The sequence below is a fragment of the Opisthocomus hoazin genome, chromosome Z, assembly GCF_030867145.1.
Source record: "Opisthocomus hoazin isolate bOpiHoa1 chromosome Z, bOpiHoa1.hap1, whole genome shotgun sequence".
Taxonomy (NCBI): Eukaryota; Metazoa; Chordata; class Aves; order Opisthocomiformes; family Opisthocomidae; genus Opisthocomus; species Opisthocomus hoazin.
In genome coordinates this window covers 79,386,601-79,409,143 of record NC_134454.1, presented here as the reverse complement: position 1 = coordinate 79,409,143, position 22,543 = coordinate 79,386,601, and the positions used below count along the sequence as shown (strand labels likewise).

Here is a 22,543-nt window from a genome sequence, read left to right as displayed (position 1 = left end):
ATATAATTAAGATTTTTTGCGATATTTAACTCTCTTACTTTCCCCTGCATCTAACTTCCTATGCCTAGGGCCACCCAGCCTCTGCTGACACTATTTATTTCTTTTATGTTTTACCGTGGCTTGTAGCTCTTTGGGGTGAAATGGACTTCAGATGTCTGTCTTGCTTGAGGGATAGTGGTTTTTTGGCCCCCTAGAAACTCTTACTATATCTCTCCTGCATCTGATATCACAGTTTCAGTTCAAAATTATTCTTCTCTGTCATTTTTCTAATAATTATCCTCAGCTTTGTGAAATTAACCCCCCCTGAAGTATCCCCGGTGTATTGCTAGGGATTGTCTTTCGACAATCCATGTTGTATTTGATTTGATCACAACAACTGCAGGTAACTTTTAAGTATGTGTTTTGTAGAAGTAAATCATGGTGGGGATCCAAAATAGTTGTTCTCCTGTTTGACAGCTTTTGAGTTGGAATGCTATTTACAAGTTTTAAAAGTACTGCAGAAGTACTGGTAGGCATATGAGCTCTCCAGCACTTCACTGTTTAACTGTCTTTACATGACTAATAATGTCTTTTGTGATGAGTTTACAGATTTCAGTTAAATACATTATGAATTACACTACAAGCATCTGTCTTTCTAGTACAGCTAGGAAGAAAGCTTCAAGTTTAATCCAGGGTTTAAAAAAAAAACAAAAGCTTAAACTGAGATACCTATGGTTGATAGTTTAATGAAAAGATGCTGGTGAGGTTTACATGGCATATTGCAAAAAGCTGGCATGCCCATCTCCTTCACCAGGCTTTCGAAATAGATTCTGTAATGTCCTTTTAAGTTGTTCTCCCCATTAGTAACATTGAATAATTGAATAATTACACTTCTAACTAACAAATAACACAGAGTACCTGCAGATATTGGTGACCTTCTACTTCTTGTGCAGTGTGGAGTGCAAGAGACCTGCTGCGCCTATCAGTCAAGTTAGATGATAAGTCCTCAGCTGAGGAACGCTTTTGACTGACATTGGTGGAACTTTATAACTGTGGTGTAATAGCATGGATTCATGTCCTGCTGTTGTGGGAACTGGCAAGGAATTGGAGCATGGTACTGGCAAGTATGCTGTCTCTATGACGGCTAGGGGAGGGCATCTTAAAAATGGAAGGAAATGCTATCAGATAGTGGTTGTGACTCAGTTTATGTTCCCTCTAGCACACTGCTCTTGCATGTTGATATGTTCATCCTTTTGTCAGATAAGTTGGGGTGGGATTTGGAGAGAACTGTAAGGGAGTTGGGTAGCTGCATTCAACGCTGAAGTGTATGTTCAGAGACCTTCAGTTTATGGAAATCCTGTGCTGAGAGAAAATTAAATTGAGGTGTTGTCAGGTATGTATAAACGTCACCTGCTGTATTTGCAGGATTTACTTTTGCTGGCCAGGCTTAAATTTGTAAAGGTCTTAACATTTCTGGGTAGGGTGCAAGGGTTAGAAAGTGTGTTAAAGGGACTGGAAAACTGATTTTTGTTCCCTTTTTGCTTGCCTGTATTTGGGGAGTTGGCATGTTTAGAAACATAAGGAAGGTATGATCTTTCAACAATGTGCTGATCTCAGACTCCTGATGCTCCTACTTGCACTTGAACATCCCATATGAATGGAAAGTGAATTGGACTGGAATGGCATGTCTGATGAGGGATAAGAGAAGGCGTCTTGTTTGAGATAATCTCTAGCATAAAACTGTTGGCACCTTTTAGAAGCAGTTTGGCTTCCAGCCCTGACTGTGTCCCTTTAAGGAATACTGGTTTTAACCTTATTACTTAAAGCTCCTGTGACTTAACTCTCTTAATTCTTTACAGCTAAGTGCTCTGCTAAACAGATTCCAGCATTTCCACCATGGAGACTTTAAGTATAAAACGACTGTAGAATCACACTTTCAAGTACTAGCCCACCCAATGCTTATTTTCTCAGCTCAGGCCAATGTAGTAATACTCAGTTTAAGAAACACCATTAAAAAAAATACTACATGCCAAAGGACTTCTTGGGTTACCCCTCTGTCCAGATGAAGTCTGCAGTGTGTAACTAGCCTGCTGTTGTCTTTATTGGCCTCTCCTGACAAAAGGAGTTTGGATCTGAAGTTAAGTGTGATGGCCCATTAACCCTTCATTCTCTTGAGCTTTTATGGCAGCACAGTGGTGCAGGCCCTGTAGCAGGGTTGCAGGCATGCTTGGATAAGGCAGAGTGAACTGGTGAAGGGACTGCATCACCTGAAGCCTGTTCTGGAGGGTGATACAGGGCTGTTGTCCAAAGCCTGGGCTGGGAGATGGTTGGTTGGCTTGGGAATAGACAAGGACTGTTGCTTGAACTTCTGTGATGTAGCAAATCTGTCCTGTGTTGCCCTGCTGTCTGGCATTTTTGTGACTTTATGCCACCAGATGTTCTCTGCTCAGCTGTAGCAGGGGAGCAGGGTGGTAATGGTGCTGTGTACAGAGAGCAAACCCTCAGTCAGGCACTGATTTGGAGCCTTGTGTGCTGGTGAAGGTTCAGGGTGTTTCTAGACCTTCATGGGAGTTTTCCCTGGCTGCTTTTCTTGCCTTGCCATAATTTTGGAGTTGTCATAGATTTGTCTATTCTTTGTGCCTCTGAATACCTGATCAAGGCCAGACAGCTTTATAAATTTCAAGCATGGGGAGCTGTGTGGTGTGTTCTGCTCTGTACTTATTGTTGGCATCTGGAGTATCACAAGAAGGTTACTTACTGTGGGGCATTTTTTTTCAGCAAATCCTTGACTGGATTTTTCAAAGACTCTTGTGCAAACTGAGTTCTTTCAGAGTTTTGTGGGTTTTTCTAATTGCTCTAAAATACATTATAAGGATATTTCATAACAGTTCCGTGTAGTCAGGTAGCCATGGAAAGGCTAGGCATGAAGAAACTCTGGGTCAAATTAGGCTTAAGCTATGTTATAAACTGAAAATTGCTGCTTAGCAAACGTAGCAGTTTCCGGGTGATAAACGTACGTGAATATGTAGATATTTAAATTTCTAAAGAGAAACCCTTTAGAGACATTTTCCTTTCCTGAAGGCTTATGTAAACCTCAGAATATGTTTTCAGGAGATGTCCAGGGACTTCAGACTTTCAGTACCTGTGATGATTCACATTTAGTCGTCACACATTTAGTCTTCTGTTGCAACGGTCCCTGTAGAGTGTTTTGGCTGCACTTATACACTGGAGATCTACAAACTGTTATTCTGGAAATCTTTAGTAACCACTTTTTCCTTAAGGGGCAGGAGTACCAGACACTAAATGAGATGATGCCAAGGTAGCTTATCAGCTTTGGATGAGGAAGCTTTGTGTGACTGCTGAGTAAACTACTACTTACCTATTAGAATATTGTGTTATTCCTATTTTGTTCACTTTCCCAATTTCATGAGTTATTCTTCATCATGAGACTTCTTTAAAAGCAAGTGAGTGGTCTTTTTCAGATTGTTTGGCCTCTGTGAAAGGCACAACTCGTGGCTGCTCTTTGAGAGTCTGAGAGGCCATAAATTACTAGAAAGCTGAGATTGCCTTCATTTTTGTATTTGGGAGTTCTAACACTACCAAAATCATAATGCTGTTCCATTAATAAAGTCTTGGGTTTTAATGAAATAAATTCTTACCATTTTCTGGTTCAAACATCCCGCAACCTTGAGCTCCTGATCTGAACCTAAAATTGTAGCATGCAACTTGAATTTGGCACATGACATAGTTATGGATTGATGTAGAAGGAAAAATGGATGCGAAACAGTAATATTATTTCAGACTTTCCTACCTGGTATAACTTGCTGCATGTGCAAAATTTTGTTAGATTTTGTCGTGTCAAATTAAGTAAGTGGAGTCTGCGTCCATTTTAGTAGCAGATTTTTTGAGGAGATTAACTGCTTAGAAACTCTGTAGTTATAAGGCCAGAATGGATTGTTGTAATCATCTAATATGACCCTCTGTAGGATGTGGTATTTCTTAGTATAACAACCTAGAGTCCTCTAGAAAAAGATCAGATTCTGAATTAAAATTGATGAATGATTTTCTGCAGTTCTAAGCAGCTTTATGTTTATATACGACAAATTTATGCTTTTTAGACTCAACTGGTTTTCTAGCTTCAGCATCACAACAGCAGAAATTGGCGTGCCTTTCCTTAGGTTGGAGAAGGTATTATGAAACGTGTACTCTCTGCCCTTCCAATACTTAGTAATTGGGAAAAATGGAATTTGGTAATGTCTGTTACTTGAGTAGGGGTACATGGCTGTTGCATTATGACTAATCTGACTATAATGAGAAGTGTTTACATATTTTTCCATGATTAAAAAGAGATCTAGACATGCCATGACCTATTAGATTGCAGTGTTAAATCAGTATTTTGTTACACTTTCACTAAGTGGGAGGAGTGTGGTTTAAAAGGCCTTTCCTGACAACCCTTTTGACTTCTATTGTAAACTTGAGTTTGAAGTTACCGTTCTGTATATATCTGATGCTTTGGTCAAAGATACAGAAGTGTGTTCAGGCTTTATTGGAGCAGAGCAGCACATGACAGATGTCTGAATAGGTAGGAGTTAACACTGTGCGTGCTTGCTGGGGGCCTGCATTGTATTTTTTTGTCTCATACAGCATCAGGAAAGAGCTGGTGTTGGAGATGAAACAGGGATTACATGATCCTGAAATGACAAATGATAAAGTTATGTGAAATAAACAGTGAAAAGCATTTTAATTGGTAGTTTTGAGTTTGTTTCCAAGAGAGTGCTAACTCATTAGTGTTATAAAGCAAAGTGGGGAGTTTGACTGAAGTGGTGATTGGGAGCGGTTGGTGTAGGACGCAGAACTAGCCCTCATAGGGTTAGCAGGAGCCACGAGGAGTGGGGGTTATGGGGGAGCAGAGATGTTGGACAGGATGCCCTGCTCTAGAAAGACAGCAGTAAAGGTGACTGGGAAAATTCCACTGTGTGTTAGTGATGCAAAATTGTAAAGCAGTATTAGTGTGGATAAAAGAGCCAGCTGGGCTGAAATTGCTTTGGGAAGAGCTGATAAGAGATTTTGCTGTGATAGTGCAAGAGGTCTGCCGCACATAGCCCAGGATTTAAATGTGGGTAGAAATCCTGTAATGTGGTTAGAGAAGTGTTTCTGGGTATTGTCACTGTGAGAGACGACCCCCCCCACACCAGAGAATGAATGCTGTTGGTCATGGGTGGGTGCAGAGAGCTGTGTTATCTGGCAGTTTCATCATCAGATAGTGACTGAAGCCAGAAAACTGGCTGGGGTTAACTGTAGATGTGGCTTTAAGAAGCACAGAAGATGATTCAGGGAAGCTGGACACATAATTGGACTTGGCTTGAGTGATCACAACTTAAGCTAGGTTTAGTTAAACAGATAAACCTGTAGACCAGCAACTATCAAGCCTTTAGAGAAACTGAGTAAGTTTTTTTTGTGAAGTGAGGAGCTTGGATGCAGAGGAAGTAATGAAATTCAGTGAAGCTACGGGGTAAATATTAGCATCTCAAATAACAGAAAAGACTCCACCTAGGAAATGACCCTAGAACTGATGATTCACCTGATCATTGCGTCAGGATATGGTGAGCAAACACAGAACCTCTGACAGGTGTGGGCAAATAAGTCAGTTTGTAAAGGAAGGTGTATCTTGAGGATCAGGAAGTCCAGGGCTAAAGCAGGGGCTTTCACCTCAGCAGACAAGGTGACGTATTGCAGAGGGCATTGGAACAGATAACAGAAAGTGCTCTGGTCACATGAAGAGAAGAAGCAGACAGTCTCACAAAGGAAGGAATCAGACTGCTGTGCACAGGGACTCAACAGGGAGTTGAGTGAAGATGATCTGGGTAGGATCACTGAACTGTAGGAGTTGTTTCTTACGAGGATGATGCTGAACATGATGCACAGATATGTGGCATGGGAGCAAAACTTTTAGTGCCTTGAATTTGGGTCTGGTAATCTGTAGCCCAGAGTGGTAAAACATGCAACACTTGAAATCTGAACTCCGGTAGCAGAAGTTTAACTACTGCTGTAAGCGAGCAGTGGCATCACCAAACTGGAGAACAAGAAAGGTGATTTCTGTGGGTTGGCAGGAAGATAAAGAGATTGGTGATAAGTGTGGGTGAATATGGGTCTTGACTTCAAAAACAGGCAAGACTGATAATATGCAAGGTTTAAAATAAACTTTAAAGAGAGAATAATAAAAACTTTATAGACAGGTGGAAACAGTGTGGAAGGTACAAAATGTGACGTGGGTTTGCAAAAGGAAGATTGTGCTGGGCTAACCTCTTTTTTTCTAGATGAAAGCGTGCATCTATTTGGACTTTTGTAATATCTTGCAAATCACCGTAGCAGACATTTTTTTGAAGAAAATTTGAATTGGCAAGAGACTTGTAAAGCGTATAAGGAACTGGCTGTAGCAGAAGCTAGTAGCTTTGCAAAGACAGGTGGGAGAAGCAGGTAGCTGTCTTCTGCTTGTGACATGGCAAGAAAAGTAGGAATGTGTATCTGAGTTGTTTTAAAGACAAATGCTAATGGCATAATCAGTTTGGAAGTAGATAAATGTAATGCATGAACGACTCAATGATACTGAGGACAAAAATAGTGAAAATGAGTTGATATTATGTAGTAAAGCTATGCACTTAAAGGCAAATGACAACAATTTCTGAAAAATGCGAAGCTTGGTGAAAGGAGAGGTGTTGGGGGGTCCCTGTGACTCAGCACCGTAGTGTCAACGAGTACAGAACAATTGTTGGGAGAGGAGAAGGTGATACCAGGGTGTGCTGGGGAAAGCATTCCTGGCAGAGAGGAAAGGAAGGACAAAGGCTTTGGCAATTTTGTCCTTGCATGCTATGGCCTGTGCTGGCTGAGCTTAGGTAGGACTAAATGGGGAGGGTAAATGAAAACCTTGACTGGCTCGCTATTCCTTTCGGTCTCTATGGTGAGAAGACTTTGGGGCTGTGGCGACTTCTATCTGATAAACAGAAACTGATAGGATCTATGACTTCTGTCCATTAAAAACATCAGGAAATTAGACATGCTGTATGGAAAAACATTAAGGTGGAGCATAGTGTTGACCTAGGATTTAGAAGGTATAAACGTGCCATTAATCAATGTATAGACTGGAAGTCAGGAAGGATTTTGAATGGCTTAAGTGATGTGGGTGCTTGGAGAACCAACGCTAGAGTTGGTGACCTCAAAGGGCCTTTCCCATCTTACGATCCTCACAACACTAACTTCATTATGGTCTGAGTTACTGCTCTGACAACTATTTGCTATAGACAAATTGTATATCGAGGTAAAATTTTGATGTAGCATCTTGCTTAGTTAGGAATTTTAATAGTTTAAAAAAACAAACTACATGTGAGAGTACTCGCTCTTGCTTGATTGTTACCTAAGGCTGTTTATTGTAGCTAATTATTTTGATTCTAGTGGAATTTAGCCTGATGAAATTTCACTGTAATTTTTATGGAGGCCCAAATGCAAGCAGACAGGATGGGTTTCAGGAGAAAAGTCTTGGGCATAATCCTTTTCATGTACGTGCTGTGTTAAAACAGAAGTATTGGCAGTTGAATGCTGATACGTTTGGGAGATGCAGATACTGTGAAACTGCCATGAGGAGCTTCTCCCAGATGGAGTTAAAATCATCTGCTTATTTGGGTATTGGTCTCTAGGCTGAATTTTATAGAATACATTCTGTCTTTACAAACTTAAAGACCAAACTTAAAGACCAAACATCCCCAAATCATCCTTTTCGACTTCCTTCTGGGGGAATATTGTAAATGGCCGAGGCCCCAAGACCTTAAGCAGATAAAAAAAAAAACCAAAACAAACCTGCCCGCAAAAAAGTTGGTGCCAGTCTGACTATCCTGTTTCTGCGGTTTGTGTGTTTCCTCCAGAGACCAATGTTGTACTAAGCAGTTTGTGAATACTGAATACTGACAGTAAATTCAGGCTGCCGAAAGAACTCATCTGCAAACAGTGTTCTGTTTGATCTCCCCTTCCGACGTGGGAATCTCATTCAGTTACACTATAACTCATGTCCTAAACAGTTCTTTTATTCTTGCGTAATACTCACAGTCAGCTTCTTTCTGTCTCCTAGATACTAATCTTTTTTTCTGGTTTATGAACTCAAGTAAATATTTAAGTAACACAGAATTAATGTTTTTATTAAAACTGTTTTTCAGACTAGGCTAATTCTGCTTCATTATTTAGTGCAGGAAAACACAGGTGCTGTTTTTCCTGGGAGCTTATCGTGGTGAGATGTTTTTGCTTTAAAAAAAAAAAAAAGTTCCTGAATCCACCACAGATGTGCTGTTGCTTTATTTCTGGAGTTTCTCTTTTGGTGAATATGCTAGAATACTGAAGTTGAACAGTGATATTTGTTAGGATCAGTTTTTAGCTCAGTGCCTTTCAGGGCAAGCCTGTGCTCAGTCCTGCTTGACAAGTAGCTGTGTTCCAGTTGGCTGACTGCTTGCAATCCTGGAACTTAAATCGAAACTGCCAGAAAATATACCAGGGCTGTGATTAGCTGGCGATCACTTCTGATGTGGTTGGTCAGCAGCTATTGTTCCAGGGTGCATCTCATTTAAACTAAATCTGCACAAGGAACGTAGAAACCTGAATCATTCAGAACACTGTACGGGTGCCTTAAGTGCTTTTGTTGACTGATGGAAGCAGCGCACACTAGCCAAAGGAAAAGCACGAGTTGTTTTATTCTGTCTATAATTCCTGCTTTTTCTTCTTTGTTTGGTACCAGAATACTTGTGGCTTCTAGTAGCTGTTACCTCACTATGACCAGGCTGTGTGATTTGACCTAGTAACTCTGGCAAGATTCTAGTCGTTTAAGTGACCTTTACCTGTACATACAATGTCTGAGCAGCAGCTGCATGTGCTTTGTGTCTTGGAAGAAATTATTCTGCAAAGAAGTGTATCTTATTATGAAAATAAAAATAAAAACAACCTCAACTTGTCCTGGTTTCTGAATTAGTTTCAAGTTTTTTGGGGTTTGGGGGTTTTTTGTTTGTTTCATAAATTTTTGCTCTTTGCCTTTTTTTTTTTTTTTCACTGAAGCTTGTCTTATAAACTAGTTATACTATTGATTTGTCAGCAGAGTCGGTTTACCAACTCAGACTGGCTCCTAGCAGACATAATACGTTATCAGTCTGTCTCTTTTCCTGCCTTCTGGCGCAAGGATATGGCTTTCATTATGCGTATTTCCTCAGTCTTTGACAGCTGGGGGCATATAGGAGTTGAAGTCTGTTTTGTGTAAAATTGTGTTGTGGGTTTTGTTCTCTTATTCAATTAAGGCATTTCCACTAATTTAAAACATATTTAAACATATTTCTGCACCTTACAGAACTTGAAATAAGGGTGATTTAAGCCACTGAAAAGTGGAAGCCTCCTTTATTCTCTGCCCAGTAGTATTTATCTTTTATATCTAAAAATTCTGAAAGATTTGAAGGTTTGTGTTTTGGTTTTTTTTTTCCCAAGTGAGGCACAGATTCGGGAGTAGGCATGCTATCTCTTACCATAAAGCAATGAAAAGTTCAGGAGAAATCTGTAACCTGCAGGAGACTCCTTGAATGAAAGTGCCTGAAGCACAGTCTTAACAGAATACATCTTCTGATAGAGTGTCACCCACACAGTAACTCGCTCCACTACATTGCACCCAGGCTGCTTTTTACCAATCAAATAAAACAAAGACTGCAGCAGAATACTGGAGAGAAGAGGCAGCTTGGATTACTGTTTAGTTCACCTCTTGGTTGGGGAACCAGGTCACCTGACAGTTGTCTGTGTTGCCAGCGTCAGGAGGATTAACCTCTCATAATCTCTGTGATCTGAATAAGAGATTTTGTGCCTGTCCTCACTGCTCAGTTCAAAGCAGCTCATGAGCAGAAACTTCAGGGAATCTTCAGCAGGGTGTCTGCATTGGTCAGCCAAAAGAGGAAGAAATAGGTATTAGAGGATTTCTCCTAGTTGTGCTTTTTAGCAGCTGGATTCGGTGTTTGGATGGTAAGTGTATATAGGTGGATTTGATCTATAGGATCAGGGAAGTTGGCTAAATCCTCAGTTTCCTTTTTGTTTCAAAGGTGTTTTCTTACACAAATAGTATCAAATCAAATTCTTCATCACAACACTCCGCTTCCCCACCTGCCCCTTGGAAAGCAAACTTTGGACAAAGGTAACATCTCTTGGTTTGTTAAGTACAACATAACAAAACTTCAATGTGAATTTGTTTTCCCACATCTCAAAAAAAATACAACTTGTCCAGACTGAACAGTCAGAGGTGATGCTTTCCTGTCTGTGTTTAGTCAGGCCGAAGCTAGGAGGGATTAGTCAGTCAACTAACGTATGTGTATCTACCTTTGAGGAATGATGGTGGTAGTAATCAGGGACTGAACTCTGCTTGTAGCCCTGTGCAATTTGAAGAAGATTTTTCTTTTGTGTATTGTGGTTGTGGAAAGGCAGTTTATTTTATCTGAACGCCAGCCCCCCCCACTATATTTGGTGTGTCAAACAGGTAGCAAAGGATCTTGCTTCTCTTTGAGTGATAGTCCCTTCTCAATGGAGAGTGATATGGGTTTGCTTGTGTTGCCTGCCTGCTTTAAAACATCTGATACTGCTGTCAAGTGACAGCAAAGATGTATAGCAAACGGCTATATTGTGAAGCAAGGTCTCTGAAGCGTGTGTTCCCCCTTGCTATTGAAGAAATACCAAAGTGGAATTCAGCTGAAATTGCTTGTTGGCCCTCTTAAGTCTTGGTAATAATTGGGGATGGAGCAGATTTGGTGTTAGAACAGACCATATGAAACTCTGCTTCCCAAAATGTCACATCTGGGTCCTAAGCCTGGAAACTGGGGGCATATTAAAGTACAGAGCAGGTACTGCTGTATCATCATGTCATGCTCTTTCCTAGGAATCATCTAGGTGTTGTGTATGGACAAGTTATCAGGCTGAACGGGCTTGTTCTGCAGCCCTTCCTGTCATGATACGACTTCGCTTAGTGCAAACTCCTGCTGAAAGTGTGCAAAGAATTCCTTGGTCTGCAGAGCAGGGGCATCTGGTTTGGGACCCAAGTGCAAGATGTCACTCATGTCAAAGGGACTCTTAAAGAATTCCAGCATCCGGTTTAAGCAGTGGGACTGCTGGACTTAATGGAAACAACTGATGTTTTGGGAACAGTAGACTACGAATCTGTCTGGCTTTGTCATGGTGCACAGTGGCAGTAACCACAAGGCAAACATCTGTGAGATGGCAAAGAGTTCTCTATGGAGTATGGTTTGTGAATACTCCTGTGTGACTTGGTTGCAGTTCTCGGCGGCGAAGTAGGGCAGGAGAAGTGACACTTCAGAGTCCTTCCTTGGTGAAGAAAACCATCTGAAGATAGCTTGAGTGCCCCACTAGCTGTCTCTCAGCCTGGGCCTTTGGTTTAGAGTGGCAAACGGATGTTGAGATGACAGCTAGGAGTGAAGTTAAATTTCAGGTAGATGTTAACATGTCTGTGGGAAGGTTATGAAGAATCAAAGCACAATTCTAAATAAGCATCTGAGTGTGCTGGCTCTCGCCTTGCTAGAATTAGCTTGTCACTTTGCATTGAGATCGTGATTATTGTCAGGTAAGTTGAAAAGGTGAGTAATCCTGTAAAGGGCTCTCTGGAGAGCAGTGCACAGGCTTGGTATATCTTTGAGGCACCTTGTATTCCAGCACAGGCTGTGGGGTTCTGGAGAGTTGGAGCTAATACCTTCTGCACAGCTTTTAAGGACAATAAGGAGATACTTTGCTGGAGGAGAGATTTTTGTCTGGGAGGCTGTCATTCCAGCAAGTCCCAAAGCTGGCAGAAGAAGGTTTATGATTCTCAACTTGTTCCAGTTACCTGAAAGGTGACTTGAGCTAAATGCGTTGATATGCTTTGTGTTGGCCATGAAGGTGTCCTGAGACTGCTTGCCTGACAGCTGAACTGTGGGAGCGCGCAGGCAGGAGAAAGGGGACTAGATAGCCCTGTAGCCTGGAAGAGGGTCTGCAGTGATGTGTGTCACCCAGTGCTGGGAATTCCAGTGTGACGTGTTCCACTCAAACTGCTGCATCCTCTCTTCTGTGCAGCGCTTAGCCACACAAGCTGCCTGAAAGTAGAAGCTTCTGCACTACTTCTGTTTCCAAGTATGTTTCATGTAAAAAATGGAAAATATTTTATTGGCTGTTGGCACTTGGATTCACTGGCAGTGCTAATCTGTTTCAGGAGGTTGTAAAGTTTGAGGCTTGCGTGTTCCTACTTTCTTTACTGCTTTCCAGCATCTGTTTTCAGCTTTGCTGGCTGTATGGTTCATGAATTAACTTTTTTTTTTTTACCACCCAGACAGAAGAAACAATATTGTCAAGCTTATTTCAGCTGTTGCTTATCTGAGATCAACTGAATGCTTCCTACTGCCTTTTGGGGAGCTTTTTCTGGGATCAGCTGTAGGTAAACTTCTTGCAGCTTCCTTACTGCAAAGCAGAAGTTTCACTAAGTGCTAATGCTTAATGTAATAATGATTTGAGATGTGGTTTACAAAATAACTTGTCACTGTTTTAAGCATTTTATTGCTAAGGTCTCCTGAGGCTTTTTGGGAATACAATCTGCATATTTTAAAAGGCTGGAATCCTTTTGCAGTACCTAATGGTCATGCTATATTGATTGTATCTTGCCAGCGTAGATCCTGTTCTGTGCTAGCTTCTTAGTAAAATCACCGTATCCATGTACAAGTTCAGAAATGAGGGGATTTCTGGGTTTTGGGACCTGCTGTTTTGTGAGTCTCCTCCTTCCCATCCTCTCTGTGAACCTATCCTGTCCTAGTTGCTCTATTTTGAATTATGTTTTCAAACCAACAAATAGCAGCATGACCTTGCTGCCTGATACTATTTTCCAGAGAAGTGCTGGTGTAAGGATCCTGGAAGAGCTGTCTAATGTCTACTCTGACTTCAGGGAAGGAACTTGTTGCAGACCTCTTTAGTTTTTCCTCTTATGTTTTGTTCCCTTACGTTTTGTCACAGTTGCTTTCTACAAGTTTTATACATAGTTTCAGTTCCATTTTTCCTGTCCTATATTCTCCTAGTAAGATGCTTTGTTTTTGGTTTGTGTTTCTTTGAGATACAAGTTCGATTTTTTTTTTTTTTGTCCAAAACTCGCAACTGCAATCCCCATGGCATATCTTCTGCAGCACTATTTATAAGTTTTTTAATTGCTGTAGCATTTTCTTCACCTGTGACTTTCTGTTGCTGAAAGAGTTCCTGGAATATTTCAGGTAGAAGAGTTCTTGAACTAAGCAACAAACAAGAATGCATGTGGAACTCTTCAGGAGGTTGAAAATCTGTGTGATGTTAAGTCAGTGTGTCAAATCAAATCTGGTAACAGATTAACCTGTAAACGAGACCCAGATCTGTCTAGCTGTCTGAATCTTATTTTGTCACTGAAAGTGTTCAGAAGCCTACTTGCATTAACTGCCTACTACATTAAATCATCATAAAAAAATAGATTGAATTGTCACCCCTTCTGTCACATGAAGTACCTTTCAGAGAAGTAGCGTCTTTTAAGAGAAGGGCTTCTTTTGCTGATGAGGACTGAGTTTTATTTAAAAAAATAAAAAAATTAACCCTTCCAAAGGGTCTGTGAAGTTGATCCTCTGCTCTGGGTATAGCTTGAGAATGTGGTTTTGACTGGAGTGTTTGCAACCGCCAGAAAGTGTTCCCTACCACGTGTTTTAATTTGTTCTGTTGAAGTTATCTGGTGACTTTGGTGAGGACAGAAGTAGCGGAGCAAGGTGATGTTCTGGTGAAAGCTGAACTGTGCTGTGTACACTTACCAAGTTTTATGCAAAAGCTGAGCTGAAAAGTGAAAGTATCTGCAGGAGGTGTGAAATTACCTAGTTCACTAAAGTGATCAGACTGGATGATTGAACAGAATAGTCAGATATGTCCTTCATTTGATAACTGGTTCAGCACAGTATACTAACTGCGGATTTGCTCAGTTTTAGGTAGATTGGCCATCCTGTTGTCCTGCTAGCTCTCCAGGTTCATGTGAATGAAACGGTGGCAAATATTCCAAATATCCTGCTGCTGTGCTGCGTTGCACTGATGCCCATGGGCTATGGCACTAATAGAGATTTAGACAAGACAATGATGTATAGCTTTTATATATAAAAGCTAGGCTTTTTCTGGGTAGATTTCAGTACTGTGCTCACCAAAGTTTGGCCCATCCAGGTGATGGGATGTTGGGCTGTGAAAGTTCTGGCAAAGAAACAAATGTTGGGTTGAAGCTTAGCAAGCAGAAGCAGGCAGCAGCTGCAGTGTCCCATTGGGACTGGAAACATCAGCCCCAAGGTATGGGGTGTCTGGGCTGTGCAGGGAGACAAGGGAGGTGCTCTTCACCTGCGTGTTGACACTTGTGTGTGTGCAAGCCCTGGATCTTAACTGACCAGAGAATTTACAGGTGAACAAGAGAGGATCTAGTGCAGTTTGGCAGTGTGGAGGGCTGTTGGAACGTGTACTTTATGTAGTGCTTTCCTGGATGTCCTATATGAAAAGGTACTGGTTGAGTGTGTCTTCTCTTAGGGCAGGAATCTGGAAAGCCCTTCCAAACAGTGACACGTGTTCCAGCTGCTATCAGTCACTGCTCCAGTGGGCAGAAAGGGTGGAGTGGCTGTTAGAAAGTTGTTTGTTGTAAATTGAATTGTAAATCAAATAAACTTAGTAGCTTTGTGTGTCTCTGGACAGGGTGATGAATTTGCAGATCATCTGAGCAGGAAGATGCTATTTCATGTGAATTAGGAGGGATTCTAATTCATTCTCGAGACATCTGGCAAAATGGAAATCCCTTGGGTAGATCAATTTCCTACCACAAGCAACAGAATAGAATCTCTTTTTAATTTTTTTTCGCTTCTTCCTGAGAAAAATCCCAGAGTGACAGGAGCGGCTTTTTAGATGTGGTTGGTTGCTGAAGTGAGCATACCTTCCCTTTGTTTGACATGGTTCCCAAGGCCGTGAGAAAGGAGAGTCAAGTTGTCCTGCGGGCATTTAGGGTGGTCAAATTGAAGAAAGCTCTTTGCTACATGAACGGGAACTGCAATGTGAAAGTGTGTTGTGGTTTTTTTTTCGTTTTGACAAACTATTAAGAATTAATAATCTCATATTGTGTCCATTCCTTTTATTCTGGACTACTTATTAAAGCATATCAATCTCTGTTCGGTCAAGGTAAATTTAGTGGTACTGATGGCTTGCTTTTGAGGCTATATGGATTCCTTAACAGTTGTCTCAGCCAAACAGGTGATGAATTTTTTGAAGGACTGTTTCAGGTATTAAGTCAGAAAAATTCAGCCCCTAGATGCAATCTTAATTATTCAGGTACTGATGGAAATGCATGCTAAGTTCCTGATCTCTGCCAGGTACTGAGCAAAGTGGCATTTCGCAGTGTCTCTTCCTTCTGGCAGCAGAGCAATTCTTTGGTCAGCCCAGCCCTCTATTCACATCAAGCAATAACAAAATGTTGTCCTTTGTTTCCTGTGAATGCAGTCTCAGCTTTTATGTCTGTTGGTACATGAAAGTAGCTGTGGTGTTTCTGTCGCGTTATTCTTTGAGGGGAATACGCTGGTGCATGAAGTGCTCTCTTCCCTGCTCGAGCAGAGCAGTGTTTCTGTGTGAAACAGTGGTTCGTTTTCCCTGGCAGAAAGACAAAGCAAGTCTCTTGCCTCTCAGTGGCCCTGGGTCCGAGGGAGTCTCTGGGCTGTGATAGCCACCCAGGCTCAGCAGGGCTCTGCTGCGAGGAGATGGAGCCCGAGCAAACCCTGCTCTGGGCTCTCTGCAGTCACAGCCAAGGCTGTTGAGGTGCTGTTGAGTGCTGGTGGGTCCCTGGGGCCTCCTATGCAATTATTCTTCCTCTGAGCTAGTTCAGGAAAACCTTTTCCTTTTGAACCTAGTTTAGCTCTGAATGTGTGAGAATCCAGTGGAGCCTTCCTTTTTAAACCTGTCTCAGTCTGGGAATACCAAGGTAGATGTGACACGCTGAATTCTCATAACAGGTTTGGAAAAACTATTAAACTGCCATTTTATCCATCTCTTTCTTAGAGTTCTGAAGGGATGAGGAGAATTTCATGGCACAGTTAGTACTGCTGTTCTGCTGTGGCGTCTGCAGTTGCTTTTAGTAGCACTCCTCTGGTGCTGCTGGACTTTTGTAGGGTTCGTATGAAACAAAACAGGGACTGAGTTAAAGTCAGGGGTGAGATTGCTGCATGGCCTCCACTTCCGTTCAGTCTGGAGCACCTTTTGTGTTCAGGTAGTGGGAATGAAAAGGATTCCTTGCCCTCAGGTGGGAGGTGAGGATGTGCAGGGCTGTGCATGTAAAATGTTTTGATTTCCAGGGGAGGGAAAGGTACCTGTGTGTCAGGGAGGGCTTCCCAGGTATAGAGCAATCCGTCTTAGATGCACAAGTCTTGTGCCACTTGCCAGCCTCTTACAGATTTTATAAATGGCTTTGAAGAAGTGAGTAGGAAGCGTTGAGTTTCTGGCTCTGCAATGAGTACATGTGCTGTAGTTGTTGATGCAGGGTTCAGACAGCAAAATTACTGACTAAGGCTCAATTGCAGAAAATGTAACAGACCTGACGGGCCAGAGCACTGCCTAGCCCACAGTTTACTCGCAGAAGGGATTCCCTCCCTTCTGCATACGTGCTGCACGGTGCACAGGTGCTGCATGGTGCACAGGTGCTGCATTTGGTGTGTTGACTTTGTCTTGGGTAGTATGAACGTTTTTGCTGTGGGCTCTTACTTCTGTTGCTTAAGCAACCTTTGCCCCTAGTGCTGTTTATCACTGTGCACTGATGTCTGAGCACCTGGAAGAGATGAGAAGGGCACAGAGTGAAATGGAAATATGCATCGATTCTGCTGTTCAGCTGGGGACAGTTATTACAGAAGTTTGAGTGCTCTTGAAAACACATTAAAACTGCACTCGTTTTTCACAGGGAAGAGGAAGCTGTTTGTTGAATGACTGATCATGGAAATGCATTTTGAATGTTCTGCTTTCAGCATTGCATTTCCTTTTAAGAGCACTAATTAAGCTGCATCCTTTCATTCTTCTAATTTCTCCAGCAGCCCCTCAATGGCACTTTATTGGCCTCTGTGTAAGGATGTAGATTTTGTTGCAGTGTGACGAGTGACCAGCTCTTAAAGTCATGTGCTGGATTTAGTTAGGATGTAATCTTTTGGCCATCTGCTCAGGCACTCCCGATGTCTGCATCCCTCTGATTTGCAAGCAAATGTTGAAGGTGATCTTGAATCTGCAGATGTTCAGAACACCCAGGTTCCCTTTAATTGCATACGAGTGTGTTCCTGCTTAGGAGGTTTGAGCAATGTGTTGTCCGAACCTCACAGTGATTTGCCTTGCATGTAAGAGATATGTTCTGTTGTTTTTTCCACCCTTCCACAATGATTCTGGACCTTTTTTGCAATGTCTGTCTTGTATTCTCCTTTCCTAGTCTTTAGGTGTCTGACTGTCCAGCCTTTTATAACTGACAGCTGTAAAGCCTATGGAATCCTGTTGTGGCTTTTTTTTTTTTAAGTTGCAGGCAAGACTTCAGCTTAATTTTTTTCTAGTCTCTTACGTTAGAGTATCACCAGAATGGTGAGAGATTGCCCAAGAAAAGAAATCTCTGAATGAATTGAATGTTTACATCAATTTTCATTGCTTTTGTATCTGTCTGTCTAATTTGCATCTGGTTATTTCAGGGCAGCGCATGTGCTTTCTAACAGGTCTTTGAACTGAGGTGTAATACCTGTGTCTCTGATACGCCAAAGTCTTTTTCGGTGACTAAACGAATCTTTACTTGCACAGTGAGAGCAGGTGTGTCTCTCTGCATCTGTATCCTGCAGTGCTCGCACGTGGCAGTGCAAAGCTCTAGGTCTCACTTTCCTTTCTAGTTTGCTGTCATTTTCATTCCCTCCCTGGTGTCCTTCCCATGCAGTGTAGCAGTGGCTTAGGAGGATTACGTTTCAGCATAGTCCAGTGTTTTCCTCTGAGTTGCTGGACTTCTGTGCTACCCACTTTGCTGGGAGACGCCATTTGAAATGGAATGGCATTTAGTATTTCCAGATAGTTTAAAAATGTGGCATTCCCAGAGCCCAGAAGTGCCTCTGGAATAAACGGGAGTGAGTCAGAAAATCTCTCATCTAGACCTTTGATTCACTTTGTCTTCAGGTTTTTATAGAAGCAGCTGTATTTGTAAAACTTTGTGCTGCTGAGTGCTCCAGAGAATGCTTCCCTGTTGTGGTACAGATTTTATTTTATCAAATGTACTGTTTCACGAGGCTTGATTTCAGCCTGCTGTCCTGCCCCCGAGTAGCAATGAGTTTTCAGCCTTTGTTGCAACACTGAGCAATTAACTATTAACGTGTCTGGCTTCTTCACCACCTCGTTACTCCTTTGTGTCCTTTCTTGAGCACTTGGCATATAGGAGCTCTAAGGAGACAGAACGAGCAGGTGTGGGTACAAAAGTTTCCCCAGGAAAGCCAACCTTACTGTGCCTTTCCAAAGCTGTGGTCCTTCAGCAGTGGCATGGTGCGTGCTGTTCTGCGCGTTGCACATGACCCATGAATTCCCTGGGCTGCCGAACAGGCCAGGTCTTGGCAGTGTCTAGCAGCTCTCTGCAGCTCTGAGTTCCCGGACACTCACCTTGTTATATGTCAAACCTTGCGGTCTCACGGCCAGACCTGACCCTGAGTTGTTTTGGGAGCTGCACCTTTGCAATTATTTGTACACACCCCTAGGAAGTGCTTTCCAGTGGGGTAACAAAATAAAAACATGTCCAAGTCACTTTTCATGGGAACTTCTTTGCTGTCTAAACTTCCAGATGGAAGCAAAAAAGTTACTGGTGACATGAGTTTGTGATCCAGCTCTTAATTTATATGCCCTGCTTCTGCAAGGAAAGGTGTAATTTATTACATGCTGGTTGTTTCGGGGCTGTGTTCCCGGTCGATGTCAAAGATGCAGGACTCCATCTTTGTGATGTGGGTCCGTAGCAGGTGTGTGATCTTCCTGTAGTCTTGCTGCTGCCCCAGGATATCCTTGTTGCTGCAAGCCCTGGGACAGCTCTTGCTGAAGCCCCACCATGGTCACTCTTTTCAGGAGGATTTGCTGCCTTTTGTCAGATGAACCTCTTAATATTTAGAGGTTGAGACCCCAATGTACAGACAGTATCTGTCCCTTAGTCTGCCTATCACTTGGTGCAGAGACACTGTCTCATCTCCATGTCTAGGAGCCATTGGCCCAGTCTGGCTGCTTTTTTGACAAATATTACCAAATTTCCACACGGGGCTTTCTTCTGCTTCCCTGCTGACAGCAACTGAGCTTGTCATGAACAGAGAGTGCTGAAGCTTACTGTGCATCCTCTGCCCTCTTTCTCCTTTTTTTCTCCCCTCAAGCACATGCACTTGTTTCTTTGTCTCCCGCCTCTTGCAAAGGAGGAGGATCAGAGATAAGCTGGTGTCTGTCTGCTCCAGGGCAGTATTTCATAAAATGCCTGCTTTTGTGTGGTATCCAGAAGCACACAGAAAGTTGGGTAGGTTGTGCTGCCGGTTTCTCAGCGGTTAAACAGACCGATTGATGTGGAGATTAAAAAGGAATCCGCATCTTCAGTCAGCAGGAACGCTGGCCCCCACAATTGTATGTTTTGCTTGCACCATTAGGTTTAGCATCAGGAGTGCTTCAGGCCCTGAACCTGGGAAAAAATGAACTGATTTATTTTGGACCTAAAGGCCTGCGGGCCTTGGTGGTCTAGGTAAAAGCCACAGCTCTTCTAACTTCTGTTTGAGACTCCTCTGGCTCAGACTATACCCAATACAGGATTTCCTTCATGCTAACACCTACCTGGACTGTAAATGCCTGCAATGGAGAATTTCTCCAACAGTAAGGGTGTTCTCCAGCATCACACTCCGTTGCAGCTCTTGTCACATATAACCCTACAGGGGCCATTATTTTCTTTTTTATTTAATATTAATTTAATTTTAATTCTAATTTTATTTTACGTTATCTTTTAATTTTATTTCATTATTTTTGTTTTTTAATGTTATTTTCTAGAACATTTGTCTTGGAAGTTAGACTTTGTGAGCCTTTGAAAAGTGTTGGGTGCTGTAGGTGACCCTGCTTCGGCAGGAGGGTTGGACTAGATGACCCACAGAGGTCTCTTCCAACCCCTACTATTCTGTGATTCTGTGATTCTGTTTTCTGGAGGAAACTTCACTACACCAGTTTTTAGATCTTTTTACTCTCTGGTGTACCTTGCTTCCTAGCTTGTTAAATGTGTTTTCTTCTCAGTGTTAGTTTTCCAGTGGGAAAGCTAGCTGGAACCTGGAGATGTCTTCTCTTGGTGCTTACACTTAGCAATACCAGTGAGGATATGAGCTTGCAGAAGAGAAATGTAAACAAAATCTCCCCTAGGTAGACATGGACCTTCTCTATGCGGTGAGATAAAAGCCAGTGCTGTTTTATGTTATAACCATTGTTTTTAAGAAATGCTGTCCTGGAATTAAGTTAACAGTGGAGAGCTTGGATAAGTGACATTTGACTTCAGACTGCTGCTTGTTTGGCATAATGGGGTAATTTGATTTACAGGTGTCATAATATAGAAATGCTACTCAGGCATGGTTATTTTGGAGTTGTGGTTGAAAGTCTGCGCTGCACTGTTAGGGGAGATTCTTTATTTGTAAACAAATGTTATTTCTTCTAGAGCGTCTGTGACTTTGTAACTGAGGTGGTATGAAATGAGGTCTGGCTAAGCAGCAGTAACTTCTGGTTGCAAAGGACTGGCTTTGAAATTGCTTTGCGTTAGCCAGATCATATTGCCTTTGAAACACTAATCCTACAATGATTTTTTAAATGCATCGGCTTACAGAGGCGACATGGGGTGCAAAAGAGGTTTTGTCTCCAGATCTGTTAAACTGTTAAAATGAACGTGGATTTCCAGCTACCAGGCCTCTACTGGGGAGTTGTCCAATTGATGCAATGCCCTGTGATGTTCTGACTCAAATGAAACTGTAGAACCACAAAATCACTAACAGCCTCTTTTTTTTTCTTTTCCTTTTTTCCCTTTACAGTAAAGAAAGCTAAACTCCAGGGACCACCAGGTAAGCCATGCTCTACTGCTTGTTTGCAGCAATGGTGATTCCTGCTTGTGCTGCTCCTTCCAGTTTTCACGTACCTCCTCTCCGCTCCTCTGTGTTCTCCTTAGGAGTGACAAAAGCTACTCTGAGAGTCCAGGCAGCCTGAGTTAGTAAAAGGCTTGAGTGTTATGACCTGGTGTGACAGTGCTGAGAAACCTCTACTTGCTCCGCTCACCTGAACAGGTGATAGATGAGGAAAGATGTGCCTTTACTGTCACCACTTCCCATCCCCCCCTTTGCTCCCATGCTTCCTCTGTCCCTGTTAAAAACAGGATCTGAAGATGTCTGCTGAGCAGAACTGATGCATGCCTGTCTGGGTTCAGTGCCTCCTCAGTCCTGATCGGAGCTGCTGTATGGTACTGCAGAAGTGATTCATTCCCTTATGTGGCAGTACGGAATGGCTGTGCCTGGGCTTGAAATCCCATCTGCCAGGTTTTGTGTCTGCATAACAAAATAAAAATAAAGAGCTGGTGACACCCAGAATTTACAGTCTTGGCTTCTATTTCACTGTGATTCAGTAGCTAGCAAGGAATTCCTTAGCAGATAAATATGTTTATTGAATGGATTTGATGTACAGTTTACAAAAGAATAAGCAGTTTGCTTCTGGAATAACACATATTCAGGTGTTTAGATCTGAAGCAATCGCACAGCTGTATTCAAACTTGTTATTTGCTTTATATAGCCAAAGATTCCCAGGCTTCCTTGTCCATACTTTGTGTCAGGTGAAGATCTGCGTGTGCACCAACATTGATTTCCAGGGAAGGAAATCTGAGTGCCCAGACTGGAAAGGAGACTACGTGTATTTTATCCTTTCTCTGATCAGGAAGTCTGCTCATGGCTGCAAAATATTTGTTCTGTAGCCTAGATTTAACTCAGCTGAAGTGTATGGTTTCACTGACAAGCCCAGTGTCCCAGGAGGATGTGAGTGGTGTAGCTAGATATGAGGGAATCTGACTTTCAGTGACTCCCACTTTTTCCTGAGCTTCTGGATCATGTAGTTTCCCTTTCCTCCCTTTCTCTTAGGGTATTTAAAGCTAGATGGAGCACCTCTCCCGTGAAGAAAGGCTGAGAGGGTTGGGGTTGTTGACCCTGAGAAGAGAATGCTCCGGGAAGACCTTATTGCAGCTTTACAGTACTTAAAGAGGGTGTATAGGAAAGCTGGAGAGGGACTTTTTAGCAGGACCTATTGCGATAGGACAAGGAGTCATTGTTTTAAACTAAAAGAGGGTAGATCTAGACTGGCTATAAGGAAGGAATTTTTTACCATGAGGGTGGTGAGGCACTGGCACAGGTTGCCCAGAGAGGAGGTGGTCCATGCCCCATGCCTGGAAATGTTCAAGGTCAGGTTGGATGGGGCTTTAAGCAAC

General features: G+C 42.3%; 1 protein-coding gene across 5 annotated transcripts in view; it reads left to right on the top strand.

Moving 5' to 3' along the window:
• Positions 1-22,543, top strand: part of UNC13B (unc-13 homolog B) — a 219,320-nt gene that overhangs the window by 7,170 nt on the left and 189,607 nt on the right. For 4 of the 5 annotated variants that reach the window (XM_075447135.1, XM_075447133.1, XM_075447134.1 and 1 more), the window contains exon 2: positions 21,111-21,140. In XM_075447135.1, coding sequence (XP_075303250.1) covers positions 21,111-21,140 — 30 coding nt within the window. Of the gene's footprint in view, positions 1-21,110; positions 21,141-21,244; positions 21,360-22,543 lie in introns of those variants that run through there. The other variant, XM_075447137.1, reaches the window with a different exon arrangement.